Source organism: Pteropus vampyrus, unplaced genomic scaffold (assembly GCF_000151845.1).
Source record: "Pteropus vampyrus isolate Shadow unplaced genomic scaffold, Pvam_2.0 Scaffold4, whole genome shotgun sequence".
Lineage (NCBI taxonomy): Eukaryota > Metazoa > Chordata > Mammalia > Chiroptera > Pteropodidae > Pteropus > Pteropus vampyrus.
Genome location: NW_011888785.1, coordinates 15,462,085 through 15,480,011, shown reverse-complemented (window position 1 = coordinate 15,480,011; position 17,927 = coordinate 15,462,085). Strand labels below are relative to the sequence as shown.

Here is a 17,927-nt window from a genome sequence, read left to right as displayed (position 1 = left end):
AGCAGCTGGCCTCGACATGCCCCGTACCTCTTGCTAAGCAGCTCCAAGCTTGGCACTAGTGGCATCCAACCTCGTTTCACAGCTTAACCAGTCCCAGGCACCTTCAAACCCGACACAGGCAGCAACCAACCACAGATCACTTTGTTAACTCCTACCAGGTAGCCCCAGGCTGGACACAGGCAGCATCTGACCTTTGTCTGCACAGGATCCCCTCCCAAGAGGTCCCAGAACCAATACAGCTGTTGGTTGGCTTCAGACCACACCAGAGCACCACCCAATTGGTACCACAAATGACACATCAAAGGGAGAATGCTATAGGCACCAGAGTTCTGCTAATGCAAATCCCACTCTCTGGGGTTGGCCCCCACACAATAGCTTGTCTGCTGTAGTCATGGCCAGTCCTTACGGGCAGTTAGCCTGAGGGTAAATCCAACACACTGACATGCCAAAAGCAATCAAGAATCAACTATAACAGGAGATCACATACAATTCACACAAAATACACCCCTGGAACACACAGATCAGGTGAACAGGGAGACTGAGCCACCAGGCTCCACAGGACACCTACTACATAAGGCCACTCTGCCAAGAATGGAAGATGTAGCAGATCTAACTAACACATAGAAACAAACATAGGGAGTCAGCCAAAATGAGGAGACAAAGAAACATGTCTCAAATTAAAGATCAGGACAAAACTCCAGAAAAAGAACTAAACAAGCAATTTACCAGATGCAGAGTTCAAAACACTGGTTAGAAGGATGCTAAATCAACTTAGGGGAAAAATAGATGATCTCAGTGAGAACGTCAACAAAGAGATAGGAAAAATAAAAAGGAACCAGTAAGAAATAAACAATATAATTGAAATGAAGAATACATTAGAGGGAATCAATCATCTAATCAGCAGATTAGATGAAGCGGAGGATCGGATCAGCAATATGGAAGGTAAGGTAGTGGAAAACATCCTATTAGAACTGCAAAAAGAAAAAAGAAACAAAAATATGAGGATAATTTAAGGGACCTCTAGGACAACATCAAACATAACAATATTCGCATCACATGGGGTACCAGAAGTAGAAGAAAGAGAGCTGAAGATGGAAAACCTATTGGAAGAAATGATGACTAAAAACTTCTCTTACCGGCAAAGGAAATAGACATACAAGTCCAAAGAGGCCTACACCAAGACACATTATAATAAAAAGGCCAAAGGTTAAAGACAAAGAGAGTCTTAAAAGCAGCAAGAGAAAAGTAGTTATCTACAAAGGAGCTTCCATAAGACAGCTGATTTCCCAACAGAAACTTTACAGGCCAGAAGGGATTGGCAGGAAATATTCAAAGTGATAAAAAGTACGGACTTACAACCAAGATTATTCTACCCAGCAAAGTTATAATTTAGAATGGAAGGAGAGATAAACAGCTTCCCAGACAAGAAAAAAACTGAAGGAGTTCATCACCACCGAACCAGAATTACAAGAAATGTTAAAAGGACTTCCTTATGAAGAAGAAGAAAAAAATATAAATAAGAAAAGATTGCAAAAAAAAAAAATTCTCACTGACAAAGGCAAACACATAATAAAAGCAGAGGATCTACTATTTTAAGTAACATCAACTATCTGAAAATATCTTGAAAATCAGTTTTGATTGATTGTGGATGTTTTTCTTCCATTGTAGACACAAAGCTCTTGGTTAATAAACAAATCAGTCATAAGGCAAAAAAAAAAGTAGAGAATCAACTAACACCAAAGTTGATACAAAAGTTAACAGGCAGAAGTAGGAAGATCATGTGTAATTAAACAGTTAATTACAGGATACACACAAACACACACAAAAACAGTAAAAAGATAGTGACAAAAATATAAACATGGAGGGGGTGAGTAAAAATGACAGTGTTTGACTTAAGTGACCATCAATTTAAAACAGAGTGTTATAAACATAGCTTGGTATATATGAAGCATATAGTAGCCACAAATCAAAAATCTACAAGAGAGTCTACGGCCATGCCACCCTAAACACGCCCAATCCTGTCTGATCTTGGAAGCTAAGCAGGGTCAGGCCTGGTTAGTACTTGGATGGGAAGACCACTTAGAAAGACGAGGTGCTGTAGGCGTAAAAAAAAAAAAAAAAAGTCTACAAGAGATATCCAAGAAATAAAGGAATCCAAACACAGCACTATAGAAAGACATCAACATATGAAAGAAAGAGAATAAGGAACAGAGAAAAATTACAAAAACAACCAGAAAACAATAAAATGGCAATAATCACATACCTATCAATAATTACTTTAAATGTAAATGGATTAAATGTTCCAATCAAAAGACAAATGTTTAAAGAAGATGTGGTACATATATGCAATGAAATATTACTTGGCAATAAAAAACAATGAAATCTTATATTTTCAACAACTTCGGTGAACCTAGAGGGTATTAAGCTAAGTGAAATAAAACAGAAAAAGACAAATACCATATGATTTTACTTATAGACTCTGAAAAACAAAATAAATGAACAAACAAAACAGAAATAGACTCACAGATACAGAGAACAAACTGATGGCTGCCAGATGGGAGAGGGGTTGGGAAGCAGGGTGAAAAAATTAAAGGCGTTAAGAAGTACAAATTGGCAGTTACGAAATAGTCATAGAGATGTAAAGAACAGCATAGGGAATATAGTCAATAATCTTGTAATAACTATATATAGTGTCAGGTGTGTACTAGACTTATTGGGGGGGATCACTTTGTAAATTATATAAATGTCTTACCCATTATACTGTACACTTGAAACTAATATAATACTGAATGTCAATTGTAATTGAAAAAAATCAAATCTCAAAGTAAAATTTCTAATAAGCTTCAGACTTTTAGTTATCTAAGACAAGGCATATTATTAAGCTAGGTGTGAAAACAGCAACAATCCTTGAAAAAATATCTACTAATGCATTTAGGAAGATTATTCAATGACATTAACATCTACTTGAATATTTACACATAAAAACCCTGCCAGACATAATAACGAATATGTCTCTAAACATGGTAGTTTGGCCATAACTTCTTACCCCAAGCAGTTCAGCTTTAAAAAAGGAAGAGTAAAGTCAATTTCCTCACTGTTTTCTTCTTTTACCATAGGATCCAGAAGGACCTATAGTAGCAAGGAAAAATCAGTTTTACATTTCAAAGTTATATCTTTTGACTCATTTTCTTGGGTCCCAGGAAACTGGATCATTGATTCCATTACACCAGAGAGAAAAGATATACTGTGCATGTAAGATCATTACTTAAAACAGCCCTGACAATAATTTACTCATCCAAGGAACACAAATATTTATGGTCAATAAACAGTAAAGAATGTCATCTCCTTAACATGTTTTCAGACCTATCCTTATCTGCAATTTTTATTTGCGTCACATTTATTCTTTTCACAATTCTTACATTTGTATCTTTTCTGAATGCCATTCCTTCAATTATATTTCAAAAGCAGAGAACCAATGTCTAGTTCCAAACCACTGAAATTATAAATGACTAGAGCATCTTCAATTTTATAATGACAAGAATGAATATTCTAAAACATAATAATCTAAAAAGATGACTTTTAAAATACTTCTGGTAGAAAAGTAATATAATATTTGCAAAGAGTTGAGAAGCTAAGAATTGCCAAAATAATGAGTTGTACAACAAAACTGCAAATAAAAATATGAATTTTAAAAATCTCTGAAGCTAAGTTTTCCTTTGTTTCAATACAGGAAGAATTGTAAATCATGATCCATTTGCCAGTTAACATGATCAATTCTATTTCTGAAACTTAATTGTGCTAAGGCATTGATTTTAAATTTAGGATAAATCAATAATTTATTTAGATAAGTTCAAGAGATTATAGAATAAAATATTTTAAATCAAGTTATTCCTTACGCTTATCATTTGAGTTTCTAATACACTTTAGAATGCAAGGTCTTACAGTTAAATTCATACTTTATTATCAATCACATGTAACAAATATTATTTCATTAAATATTCAATAGTATGTAATTACTTGTATTGTGATCTTCTGCAGCAGATTGGTACTCAACAGAAAAATATTTTTTTCTTTTTCTTTTTCCCAAGAATGAACTATATTCAGAGAAAACTCCTTCAACCCTATTGAAAAGAAAGTAATAAATGTACAGTTAGTACTGAAGCTGAAGTGAAATAATTTAAGATTTCAAGCATCAAATTTATTTAAATTTAAATAAAGGCATTCTTTGGTACGTAAAATGTTTACATATGTATCCTGTTATCATGAAAAACAATGAAAAATTTTATGACTTCAGTAGGAAAAATATCAAAATAACAAATAGAATTTACCCACCATCTTTAATTCCCAGCTTAATATATTCTTCCTCTGATATTATCAAAGGAAGTGTGGTCATAGTAGACTGCTGCAGCCATGAATAGAACACAGTTTTTATCTCTTCTTCACTTATGTCTTTAGGCTGCCAGAGAAAATGAAAGAACAGTAATGAATCGCCCTCATACCTGACCTTAACCCTAACATCCTTATTTTAACACATTGTTAATAAAATGTAAACCTCACCAAACAAAACCAGGAATGATGTTCACATTCTATAGTCATAGATTTAGATTTGACATTTGGTCAGCACAATGAGTACAGTGTAACCTGAAGAAATACTCACTCCAGTGGCAGCCTTCTAAATGCTGTTCTTCACTATGCCCAGTGACGCACATGCTATGATTTGGCTCACTTGGTAACTATTTCAACACCATTCTCCTTTGCCTCCCTGTACTACATAGGTGGGAAAGCAAACTCCTAGTTTGGATTCCTTGTTTGGAGGTGTGCGTGTGGGTGTATGGAAGTGTGTGTGTGTATTAAGTTTTTTAAACCTATTTGAAATTAAAAACAGGAAAAACAAAAACATATAGTTATCTCTCTTCATCTGGAGTCAAGCTTTTTATTTGCTAATTAAGCTCAGTTCAGAACTTGATCACTACCAAAAGCAGTCTAAACTAAGAAATTACTTTCCCATTCTTAAAGATCACAGAAATAGTTACTTCTTTGGATATTATTGGGCAATGGGATTAAAGACCTAAACAAAGTCATAAAATGAAAATAAGAACTATTTAAAATCAAGACTTTTAGAATCAGAAAGGAATTCACAGTTTCTCCGGAATCAAACATCTTCATGTCCCAAGTGATACAATCATAGCCCAGAGAGATGGGCCAAAGTCATAAAGCTTCCACTAAAATATACAACATAGGATAGGAAAGGAATTCTGTAGTAATATCCCATCACTGAGACAAAAAAAAAAAAAAATCTCATGATCAGTTGCTAATTGTTTTCATACATAAGAGACATAACTTTGGAAAAACACTTAGGTCAATAACCAAAAAGTTAAAACTACAACTCACTCTGCACTGTTCAGCCAATGTGTTAAATGCTCAGTTACATAATGTTATGGAAATGGCATTCTACGTGTTTTCCTCTTCTTCAGTCACATAAAATAAACTATTTTATCTGGGGGTTTCATTAACTAGAAAGTTCTGTTAAATTGGTTCTTCCATGACATGACCATCATGATCCTGAGGATCCAAGGGCACTATCTGAATTATCAGAGAAGAAATTTTTAAACATATAATATAATAATTTTCCTGCATTATCATCCTCCTTCTTCACTTATGTCTTTAGGCTGCCAGAGAAAATGAAAGAACAGTAATAAATTGCCCTTATACCTGACCTTAACCCTAACGTCCTAAAGAATTAACAGAACAGAAAAGTAAAACAGTCTAGTACTCTTTCATGCTGCAATATTAGTGCTGAAATAACATGGGGAAAAAATCTTTAATTACACAGATGTAGAAAAAATATCAATCTTTTAAGAGCCAAAATTAACCATACTTGTATAGGCACATAGTATATGTATTGCTCATTAAAGTCTTCGTTCCTCAAGACTTCTTGGTTTCTCAAAAAGTTAAACACAGACATTTGCAACAACATAATAACCTAGAGGTTATTTTGCTGAGTGAAATAAGTCAGACAGAGAAAGATAAATACCATATGATTTCACTTATATGCAGAATCTAAGGAACAAAAAGAACAAATTAATCGAAAACAGACTAACAGACTTACAAATATAGAAGACACTCTGGTGACGGCAAGAGGGGAGGGAGGTGGGGGGCTGGGAGAAAGCAGTGAAGGGTTAAAGAAGTACAAATTAGTAGTTGATAGAGGGTCACAGGGATGGGGAGCATAGCTTAGGGCAGGAAGTCAGCAGTAATGTAATAGCTATGTGTAGAGCCAGAGGGGAAAATAATCAGGGGAATCGTCTAACCAATAAATGTCCAACCAATGTACTGTATACTTAAAACCAATAATAAAATGCTGAGGAAAAAAAGTTAAAACACAGAATTACCATATGATCCAGCAATTCTACTCCTAGGTATATACTAAAAACACTGAAAGCAGGGACTCAAAAAGATACTTGTAAAACCAACATTCATAGCAGCATTATTCACAATAGCCAAAAGGTATAAACATCCTAAGTGTCCACCGACAGATGAATGGATAAAATGTGTTGCACACATAGAATGAAATGTTACTCAGCCATAGAAAGGGATGAAGTTCTGATACATACAACATGGATGAATCATGAAAACGTGTTAAGTAAAATTATAAGCCACGCAAAAAGGACAAATAATTTATGATTCCACTTATATGAATTATCTAGAATAAGCAAATTTAGAGAGACAGAACATAGATTAGAGGTTACTAGGAGCTGCAGAGGAGGGGGTGGGGAGTTACTGTTTAATGGGCAGAGTTTCTATAGAGGTGATGGAAAAGTTGGAAATAGTGGTGATGATTGCACAACATTATGAATATAATAATGCCACTGAATTGTACACCTAAAAATGGTTATAACATTTACCACAATAAAGCAAAAAGGAAAAAAAAAGACCTCTTTGCCCTTCTAGTAAAAAGAACTACAACATTCTTACTACTTAGTTAAAGCAACTAGAAATTTTATAACACATGTAAAACAACTGTGACATAACATAAATTTGAACTCACTAAGTTTTCTCTTGGTTGTAATTTTAGAGATCTTGGAATTATAGGGGTAATTTCCACTGGAGTTATTCTGACTACTGCATGCATTTCTATATTTAGTCTCTTCCTCAGGTCATCTGGGATCTGAAATTTAAAAATAAAAATATAAATATGTTCAAAGCTTGATTTAAAAATATTCCAGAGTATAGATATTCACATTATCTATGCACAACGTCTATGCATTCAGGTGAAATTATAGAAGCTATCATGATTCATAGTATAAATAGGATATTCAGCTTTAGTTATATCACACATATTTCAATTTTCTCCCTACATTTCTTTAACATTCTCTTTAGAATGTGATCAATCAAGTCAAGCCTATTTGAGTACCTGATGGCAACTACCCATACTCCTCCCTGGCCATGGCTCCCGACCTTTAGAGTGGAAAGTGCAGACTCCTCACTGCTATCTCATGTGGCCTCCAAGACTTTACCATCCCTTCTTCACCCTGTCCTCATCATATACTAGCAAGGAAATATAGGGGTATCCACTACCTAATGGCAGAACCATTAATAGAAGGAGCTAAGTAATAACAAGCTCAGCATTAGATAATTTGGTTTTAGACATGGAGTGGGACATCCTAAACTGAGTTTGGAGCTAACAAAAAATGCTGGACATTTCCCCCAAAATATAACAAGTCCTTTGTTTTCAAGAACTTGGAAACAAATCTGCAGGTACAGGCTTTGCAGGGCACTCCAAGATAAGCGTGAACTCAAGAATCAGCCTGCCTAGGTTTGACTCCCAGTTCTACTTACTAGCTATATAACCCCAGGCAAGTCATTTTGACCTCTCTGGGCCTGTACCTAAGGTTATACTGTCCAAGTTTATTAGGCAGAAAATACACAATCTATACCCAAAGACTTTACCCCGCAATCAGAAATGTGTCCCTAAAGAGACTTTAGATACTATTATACTAGTTTTGAATTTATATATATTATTATTCTAATTCATAATTGGGACAGTTCGAACAATGTAAAATGAGTTCCTCCTTAATTATAAAATTTATACTAACCCAGACTTTACCAACATGGAGAGCCTCTACTTTTGTGGTGTATTTTATGGCATTCTTCAATTCCTCAAGTCCATTCCAGACTACCTTCAGCACACAGGCCTTACCAGCTTCTTGACTGTGGTCTGAGCTAATTCGTCTTTGATCTACTGGTTCTGACACCTGTTTCTCTTTTCCAGGTGACAGGACATTTTGCTTTGTTTTACTTTGCTGTTGCTTTGGAGAAAGTAGCTTAACTAGCTTTCCATAGGTCACAGTAAAGCTGGGCTCCACATCAAAATATTCTTGGTCCCATGGAAATATATGAATGGCAGAGTGTTTGTGAAACACAGAATTTGCTGGTGCATTACATATACTGGGAGGTTGAGATTTGCATACTCTGAAAATATTATATAAAGGAACAACTTTTGACTGCATATTTTCGAAAGCTTTGATTTCAGTTACACCCCAAGATGTCTCTTGTTTTTTCTCAGACCCAAAAGAAAAAATACTTCCTATCATAGTCCATAAACTTGGTATTGATGGTGAGTCAATTATATCCTCTGAATCTGTTTCATTAGACCTAGTGACTTTTATAGTATTTGACTGAAGTTGTTTGGTTTGGAGTTCTTTTGTCAATCCTTTTTGGTCTCTTCCATAATTAGGAAATGTTCCACATGTGTTATCTGCTTTTGAAAATGTATTCTCTTTGGCTTGGCGGGTCTTTGGCTGAATAAGGAGTTTTGTGTCAGTTTCCAGCCTTCCATAAGTAGCGGTTGGTATTAGTGTAACTGTAAAAAATAAAGTTCATTAGTGCATGTTTACCTCTGTTTTGGACTTATTGCTATGGTATAGAGTATGATGACAAATATTACAACAGCACCTACCAATTTGGATAAATATGTAAGTTTGTTGATCAACCCAAACAGGAAAAATGGCTTTTGGAAAAACTATTCGAATTTGATCTAGAAGATGCTGTTCAAGGGAAGCAGCATGCAGCTCCTAGAACCAACAACAAAAAGATAAATTTACTGCACATTCTGTCCATTCCATGTCTAGTAAGAAAATGTCAAGTCATTCTTATAACTCAAACCAACTCAGAATATATAATGAAACTCAGAGAAGAGAAATCTAAAAGCATTGATATTTTGAAGTACTTTAATCTTAAACTGGAATAGTTCTCATTGTGTTTTCTTTACCAGTATCTCCCAATCATCTGCTGAGAGGGGTTCCACCTCAACTTGTTGACAAGATATCACATGGGAACATGGCTTGAGAAACACCTGAAGAAAATGAAAAATGTAAAACTACTTTTAAAAGATTGTTTTGTACCCCTAGAAAATAAAAGTTCTTGTTTTAGGTATGTAATTAAGTGTGAGTCTGTCTGTGTATAGTCCTTCATTTGACAAATATTTATTAAGTACATATTCTTAGTCTTTGAAATATTAAGCATTTTAGTAAAAATTATTTCACAATTATAGAATAAAGAAAAATACATCCTAGCACAAGGTTTTTTTTAAAAAATGAAATCACTTTTAAAAAAAGAAATGTAAGTTTAAAAAAATACAAGAAGAAACAACAATGTCTTCAAATTATGGCTTGATCTACTATGTAAATAATATTATTTCTAGAAGTTTTGCAACTGTTAGTTTTATAACTACTCCAAGCCATGCTGCTTCTAGAAAACTAAGAAACACACTGAAAGAGAGATCACAGCCAATTATTTAGAAGTATAATCATACACAGCTAAAAGCAAAGTAACCCCTCATTCCAGTATACAGATATACATGAAATGCCAGTGTGTCTCAAGAAGCTAGAATCTACCATCTTACTTTCTTTTCTCTTCTATTAGCATTTCTGGAGAGTAGAGGACTAAAATCCAAAGCCACCAAGAATAAATGCCCCAGGTAACCAGCACTTCCTTCTTTGCTTTTGTGGAGTGGAACGGAAATTCCCCAAGTCCTCACCCAACTCCTCAAAGAATTTCCCTTCCGTACCTCCCATATACCCAATTTGAAAGCGGTGACTCTGAGGAAGCAGCTCTTGCTCGCTAAGAAGCTAGAGCTCTAGGCAAGCCGGTACACTTTCTGCTCCTACCCACAAGTCTGTGGGAGACAGTGCCACAGTGGTACCGCTACAATACAGAGGATCGGCAAACAATCAGGTAAAAGTTCACTTTGAAGCAAAAAGTAATTTAGAACAAGCAGGACTTTTCAGAGTGCTGATGAGATTAGATTAGGAATAAGAAACTGATGTTTCCCACAAGAAAGTGACTATTACTTTGTTTTGGGTTTAAGGAGATGTTTTAGATCAGTAATAACTAATAGAAATGTATGAGTAAATTCGGGATTAAAATTAGTTTTCTCCCATTCTACTTATTACCATATTTTCCCAAATTGATCTGTTTTATGTCCATTTCTATTCATGTAACTTCTTTTTCATTAAACATGGATGAAAACTGTCAAAAAAAAAAAAAGAAAGAAAGAAAGAAACCTGAAGAAAGGAAAACTGTAGCTTGCTATGTAATCCTGGGCAAAATATTCCGTTTCCCTTGGTTTGTAGAGGAAGGCACCAAAGGTCGTGATTTCTAAGGTCACTCTGGAACTAAAGTTGTAAGATTCTAGCAAAAATTTAGGGTAAGCAAAGGATTAGAGCTAGACCTATGTATTTCTCATCAGTGGTCTAATCCCATTAAAGCATGAACAAAATTAGTCTGTATTGAAACAAGTTAAAAAGATGTGACACTCTTGTGTACTGTTGTGGGAAACTGGTAATAGGAATCAAGTTAGCCTCGTTTATCAAATTTTTTAATGTGCAACTCCCTAGACTTGGCAATTCAATTTGCTATTTTATTCCATGTACATACAAAGATGTTTGATGCATATTATTTGTAATACACTGAAAGATATTTCTGATATAGTTTGTGGGAAAAAATTGCAGAAAATATGTATAATCTCATTTTTGAAATCCTAAAGGTCTAGTGAGATCCCAACATACGATACACGCTCATTCTGAGGCTGGAGTTAGAGAAATGGAAAAACATTTTTTACTTGAAATTGTAAAATATCTGTAATGAATAATGTATTACTTCTGTAGTTTAAATATTTTTAAAAGAATAAATTGAATATAATAAAATGATAAAATAGACATGAGTCCTTAGGCTTTACAATCTAAACATATTAAGTTCATAGGCAAGACAAAAATGGAAAAATAATAACCCTCTTTTCTGGGTAGATTTTTTTTTCAAATCTAGTATAACCCTGAAAGGTTAGAAAATTTGTCAGAAACGAAATAAAGTTCAGTAATACAAAGCAAAATGCAACAATTTATGAAGCAAAAATAGTTGCACAAAAACCAAATTAGGGAACCTGAAAAGTGAGTAAAACAGTAGAATACAAAAATTAGAGAGCACAGTAGACTACAAGATAATGACTTAACATCAGAGTATATGGTAGATAACAACTTAACAACGGTGTATACAGTCAACTTGCGTATTCTGGACTAATTACAGTGTCATCTCTCCTCAAAAAAAATTCAGAACTCTAAATTTTATTTTCATTCCTATATTATGCAATATTAGAAAAAAGTCATTGTCATCATATTTTGTGCTTACCTGTTCCCCATTTGAGAGTCCAAGTTTCTGACCAACTTGTCTGTTAATTTCAGCCACATATTCACCTTGGTTGTTAAAATGCCCACCTTGTACCCAGCTCAAGAACACAGGCTGGTGACCCCAGGTTACTTCTATAGCTTGATTCTATTTATCCAAGAAATAAAAAATGGGGGGAAAGGTTTTAAAAGATTTTACATGCTTTTCTAAAACTATTATTGCAATACACACAAAAAGAGTTCTATAGATAGCTGATAACTCTCTTGTCCACATCTGTCGTAGCATTTAAAAAGCTATAATCATTTCCAATATCCAACACTGGTGATGCTATGGGTAAAACCAATGTACTTACATTCTTATGATGGCATTATAAATGGATTTGACCATTCCAGAATTGAAAATGGCAATAGGTAGCCAATGAACTTAAAAACAGCCTTTATAAACACACACACACACGCACACACACACACACACACACGTACTTCTGTGTGTGTGTGTGTGTGTGTGTGTGTGTTAATGATTCAAAGAAGGAAGAAATCTACACCAAAACACATCTCTGCAGTATTTTCTATATAATGAAAACTTAGGAGTGGTTAAAATGTCTATCAACGGGAGTGTTATTAAATAAACTATAAATTTACTATTTTAGTAAACTATGAGTCAATAACTAGAAATATATATCATGATCATTAAAAATGTAACAGTATTGTCCTAGTATTTTTTTTTTTTTTTTTGGTTATAGCTTCTTGGGCAAAAGAAAAAATAAACAAATGGGACTACATCAAACTAAAAAGTTTTTGCACAGAAAAGGAAACCATCAACAAAGTGAAAAGATAACCTTCCAAATGGGAGAAGATATTCGCCAGTGATACACCCAATAAGGGGTTCATATCCAAAATTTATAAAGAACTCATATAACTTAACACCAAAAAAACAAACAATCCAATTAAAAAATGGGCAGATGACCTGAATAGACATTTCTCCAAAGAAGACATACAGATGGCCAACAGACATATGAAAAGATACTCCATGTCACTAATCATCAGAGAAATGCAAATTAAAACCACAACATCACCTCACACTTGTCAGTCTGGCTATCACCAATAAAATCAACAAATGTTGGCAAGAATGCGGAGAAAAGGAAACCCTTGTACACCATTGGTAGGATTACAAACTGGTACAGCCACTATGGAAAACAGTATGGAGGTTCCTCAAAACTACCTTATGACTCAGTAATTTCACTTCTGGGTATTTATCTGAAGAAACCCAAAACACTAATTTGAAAAGATATATGTATTCCTATGTTCAATGCAGCATTATTTACAATAGCCAAGATATGGAAGCAACTTAAATGTCCATCAATAGATAACTGGATAAAGAAGATGTGGTACATATATACAATGGAGTATTAGTCATAAAAAAGAATGAAGTTTTACCATTTGTGACAACATTGATGGACCTAGAGATTATAGTAAGTGAAATAAATCAGACAGAGAAAGACAAATACCATATGATTTCGCTTATATGTGGAATCTAAAATACAGAATGAACAAACGAAACAGATTCAGATACAGAAAACAAACTGACGGTTGTCAGATAAGAGGGAGTTTGGGGGCTGGGTGAAAATGGCAAAGGGATTAAGAAGTATAAATAGGCAGTTACAAAACAGTCAAGGGGAAGTAAAGTAGAGAATAGGGAATATAGTCAATAATAGTGTAATAACATGTATGGTGTCAGGTGGGTACTAGGCTTATGGGGGGGGTCACTTTGTAGTTATAGAAATGTCTAATCATTAGGCTGAACATCTGAAACTTATTGAATGTCAACTGTAATTGAAAAAAATTAAAATTAAAATAATGTAACCATATTTATTAGAAGAATAATAAATGTACACAGTAAATGTACAAAAGCATAAAACATGATGGCAGGTCCCTGTCACCAGAGGTAATTACTGTTAATAGATTTTTATGCATCCAGATATTTTATATTATGCAGCTTCTTAAATAAAAATTTTAAAGTTCTATAACTATGAAAACATTTATGTAAAAAAAACAGCAAAATATAACATTTATTCTAATTAAAAGCATTTACATAAAATATTTAAGTTAATATTAAGAATTAAAAGACAATATTTTCTATGATTAAAGAATTACAAACTCATTATAGAAACCTGGGAAAATATATAAACTTGAAAGGAAAAAAAGGAATTATTGCTATTTCCTCTACAGAAAGACAACCATGTGAACAATTTCATCTATTTCTGGCTAATCCTTTTTTCTTTGCCCGTTATTTTAATTATTAAATTAAATTTATTGGGGTAACATTGGTTAATAACGTTATATAAATTTCAAGTGTACAACTTTATAATAAACATCTGTATACTCCATTGTGTGCTCACCACCTGAATTCTAGTCTCCTATCACTGTATTATTTGACTCGCTTTACCCTATTCATAATATCCCACTTTCCTTCAGGTAATAAGTTAATTTTTTACATGGCTATGTATTTTAGTCATGTTTACTATTATTTTCTCCCACATAACATTGTATCATAAGTATTTTTAGATATAGATCTTTTTTAATAAAAAGTAAGGGTTTCACTAATAGCCATCAACATTTATCATATCAGGGAGTTTAGTATTATTAAATTCATTTATTTACAACAAATTCATTAAATTTATTAAATATTAAATTCATTCATTTATATATTTTACTTTCTCGAAATTGGTTATAGGCTGCTGCTTATTATGTTTCTTTAAATGAGACAAATTTCAAAGAATGTGGAGCCACTTCTGAGGTAATATACTTTAACCACATTATTAAAACTTTGTATAAAAGAAAGTCATTGTGTATCACTTGTGTAATTTTTCTCATAACTCTTCACAGGATAGTTCAACTGCTCTAGCTGACAAAAATTCCTCTGAGCACAGTGTAATATAGCAAGAGCCCTAGATTTGGAGTCAAAAGTACAAAGTTACTACGTCAGTTGTAACTGTGGGAGTTGAGGTTAGAAAAGTGAAGGTGACCACCTCCCCGCACCTCCCAGATGCTTTCCACTGCAGATTCCTGGCACACCAGCGGCGACTATAGGGGAAAACCATCACTTTATTAACCTGTTCCGCTAGTGAAACACGGTGCTCTCAGTCTCTGTTAACCTACAGGGACCCGCCAAACCAAGTCTGCCCTTCCCTCTGGAGGCCCGGACCACAGCCGCGCCAAGCACCTGGAAATCGCTGGCTGGCGGGAAAAACATTTTTACACAAACAACAGCAAAAGAACTGCCTTTTCAAGAGCTTTCCAACCTGGAGTGAGAAATATCTGAACGTCGAAGCAGAATATTAAGATGTCTGAAAGCCCAGTTTCACCGAATGAAAAGCTCTTTAATAAGGTCAGTTAACTTAAAACTCCTGGGCTGCACTAGGCGTGATGTGGGCTGCAGAGACTGCCCAGACCCGCCCTGTCCTCGCAAGCCCTTCGGTCTGGCCTCCGCACCGCGCCAAGAGAGGCCTGAGCGGCCGCCGCGTCCCTGAAAGGCCACGGCCAGGTCAGACCACAGACTACCGACCAGGTGTCCCGAGTTCCGGCTGGAAGGCCCGGTCCGAGCCGGCGCATTACCTGGAGCAGGTGAAGCTGGGACACGAGGCGCCGCGGCAAGTGGAGGAAGCAGTCGCGAACGTTGGTAAAGGCCACAGTCACGGCCGCCTCACCTCCCCCGGGACCCGCCAGGCGTTCGCTACTCCACATCATCTGCAAAAGCGGACCCTCCCCAAGCCGGGACAACCCGGCAGGCCCCGAGCGTCGGAGCCGGATGAGATCGACCGGCCCCGCCCCTCGCCCCGCGGCGCACCTCCCCGCGCGCGGGTAGGAGGCGGAGCAAGCACGCCTTCTCCCACGCTCCAGGGCCCTCCGCCGCGCCACTCGGGGGCGGTACCGCATTCACTGAATCGTCGTCCGCAGGAAACGATGGCCGACGCTGTCGATTCCTCAGCCAATCTCGGCACGTCTTGACCCATCCCTCTCTCTTACTGGATAAACTGAAGTGTAGCGAGGCGGATGTTGTCCTCTCTGGAGGGCCAAAACCGGCAAGATGGCGTCGGATGGCGGAGAGTTGGGGGGCTCGTTCGGCCACCACCTCCAAAGGGCTGTATGCGACACGCGGGCCAAGTATCGGGAGGGGCGACGGCCACGTGCCGTCAAGGTAAGGTGATTTTAGTTTCATTCGCCATCCTCGGTAGTTTTATGTAAGCTCCAGGTTCACATGCCCAGCCTACGTAAATAAGGGGTTGAAAGGCTGCGATCATGTCCGTCACTCATGGGAGATGGGATAAAGAATTCTGATACTCGGGTACTAAAAATTCTCACGACCTGTTTGGTCAACTACTAGACCATCAGCTTTGCGAAAACAGGGCTTAGTTTTAGTCATTGTGTTTTCCGTATTTACGGTAGTGCTTGGCGCATGGTAAGCACTCAGTGAATATTTGTTAACTCTTTCCGGGAACTTTTACCGAGCCAACTTCTAGAAAACATGTCAATGTGGGTAGTCTATTTTATTCTTTAGATAGAGGCCCTCACACGTAGGGCGAACTATTATTTATGCAGAGAGAGGGACAAGTTTTTTAATTTTGTTTCCTGCAGACCTATTGAACTGTGCTTTTTTTTTTTTTCTTAAAACAGATTTGTTCCAGGTTTATGAAATATATTTAATGTGTCTGCATTTATTTTAGGTATATACAATTAATTTGGAATCTCGGTATTTATTAATACAAGGAGTTCCTGCAGTGGGAGCGATGAAGGAATTAGTTGAGCGATTTGCTTTATATGGTGCAATTGAGCAGTATAATGCTCTAGATGAATACCCAGCAGAAGACTTTACAGAAGTTTATCTTATTAAATTTCTGAATATACAAAGTTCAAGGTAATATGCAAATTAAGGAATGTCTTATCTCTTCCATTCCGATTGCTGTTATTTTGGCCCCAGGTTTCCTCTGTTCATACCAGAATTACCCAGTAACCCAATATAGTCCTGAATTACTCTTGTCTTCCTCCAGTCTTTTTAAGTGTTAGCCTTACCAAAACACTGTTCCATCACGTAATTCCCATGCTTAATAGTTTTCTGTCATGTAGTGTGGTAGATTAAAAATTGGGTTTGGGGTAAGTTTTCAAGTACCACTGCTTACTAACATGATCTAGGACAAGTTGTTTAACACCATTAAGCCTGTTTTTTCTATTCTGTAAAATCCGTATGGTAAAAAGATCTACTTATTGAGGTTATGTGAAGATGAAATGAGATAATCCATTAAAGGGCTTAGCATAGTGCCTCCTGTTCAGAATGCAGTAAACATTAGCTGTTAAGGTTCTTATTGTTATGCACCAGTGGGAACTGACTCCATCTAACAAACTGTTCCAGTAGGCTGAAATATGAAATGCCTTACCTATTTTTATGTTGACCCCTACTAATTTGCTGTAAGACCCTTCCTTTCCTGGCTATTACAATTCAAATTTTTGTCACAAATAGCACTTGTAGTCTGCCATAAAAACACTTGATTTTATGGGGTCATGTATTCTCAGGTTGCTCTTATATATAATCTCACTTCCCTAACCAACTTGCCAGCTCCTCATGGGTAGGGAAGCATATTTTCTAGAGTTCTTGCGTTTCCCACAGCACCTAGTACAGTAGGCCATGGAATTCAACATATGAATTTGAGTCCTAGCTCCACAAACCAATGTAAGCGTGACCAAGTTATAAATGTTCCTGGGCTTTATTTTCATCATAGGGTTGTTGTGAAGTGTTACTTCTACTGAAGCACTTAGGACACTGCCTGGTATGTGGTAAAATCTCTGTAGATATTGTTATCCCTGGGCTCAGAAGTAAATATTTATTGTAGTAATACCTGACCAGTCATAGATGTTTAATAAGTATTTATTGAATACCATCTACTCATTTTCTTATTACTTGTTATACAGTATTTCCTCAGTAATCATAGTTTTACAATTACAATATTTTTATTAAGATTTAATATATGAATCTCACTATAGGAACGTATTGTGCTGAAAAGGCTAAATTGGGTATGAGCTAACTCTCAAGGGCCATTTAACACAGAGAAAATCTCTATTTCATGACCACAGATTGTGTACCTTAGGCTAACCAGGTGTATCCTAAAATTGTTAAGGGAGTCTGGATCACTTACCCCAAAACTTGTTAGCACAGTTGAAAAAGGGGAAGAAAGGCTCTAAGAGTACGCGCTA

The 17,927-nt window shown here is 36.0% G+C and overlaps 2 protein-coding genes and 1 pseudogene across 5 annotated transcripts in view; 2 read left to right on the top strand and 1 right to left on the bottom strand.

Annotated features, from left to right (window-relative positions):
• Positions 1–15,512, bottom strand: part of PEX1 (peroxisomal biogenesis factor 1) — a 48,136-nt gene extending 32,624 nt beyond the window's left edge. Inside the window, exons 1-10 of one of the 4 annotated variants that reach the window (XM_023533188.1) lie at positions 15,297–15,511; positions 11,686–11,829; positions 9,272–9,355; positions 8,960–9,074; positions 8,097–8,863; positions 7,049–7,168; positions 5,648–5,669; positions 4,333–4,434; positions 4,018–4,121; positions 3,047–3,129 (exon numbers count right to left, since the gene is read on the bottom strand). In XM_023533188.1, the coding sequence (XP_023388956.1) occupies positions 3,047–3,129; positions 4,018–4,121; positions 4,333–4,434; positions 5,648–5,669; positions 7,049–7,168; positions 8,097–8,863; positions 8,960–9,074; positions 9,272–9,355; positions 11,686–11,829; positions 15,297–15,428 (1,673 nt within the window). In that variant the 5' untranslated portion in view covers positions 15,429–15,511. Of the gene's footprint in view, positions 1–3,046; positions 3,130–4,017; positions 4,122–4,332; positions 4,457–5,647; positions 5,670–7,048; positions 7,169–8,096; positions 8,864–8,959; positions 9,075–9,271; positions 9,356–11,685; positions 11,830–15,296 lie in introns of all 4 variants that reach the window. The other 3 variants (XM_023533195.1, XM_023533185.1, XM_011363709.2) reach the window with 3 other exon arrangements.
• On the top strand, positions 1,985–2,104 carry LOC111743099 (annotated as a pseudogene).
• Positions 15,513–15,757: 245 nt separating the features above from the next.
• The window catches only part of RBM48 (RNA binding motif protein 48), a 6,658-nt gene continuing 4,488 nt past the window's right edge, over positions 15,758–17,927 (top strand). Inside the window, exons 1-2 of the mRNA XM_023532563.1 lie at positions 15,758–15,879; positions 16,406–16,598. Coding sequence (XP_023388331.1) covers positions 15,769–15,879; positions 16,406–16,598 — 304 coding nt within the window. The 5' untranslated portion in view covers positions 15,758–15,768. The remainder of the gene's footprint in view (positions 15,880–16,405; positions 16,599–17,927) is intronic.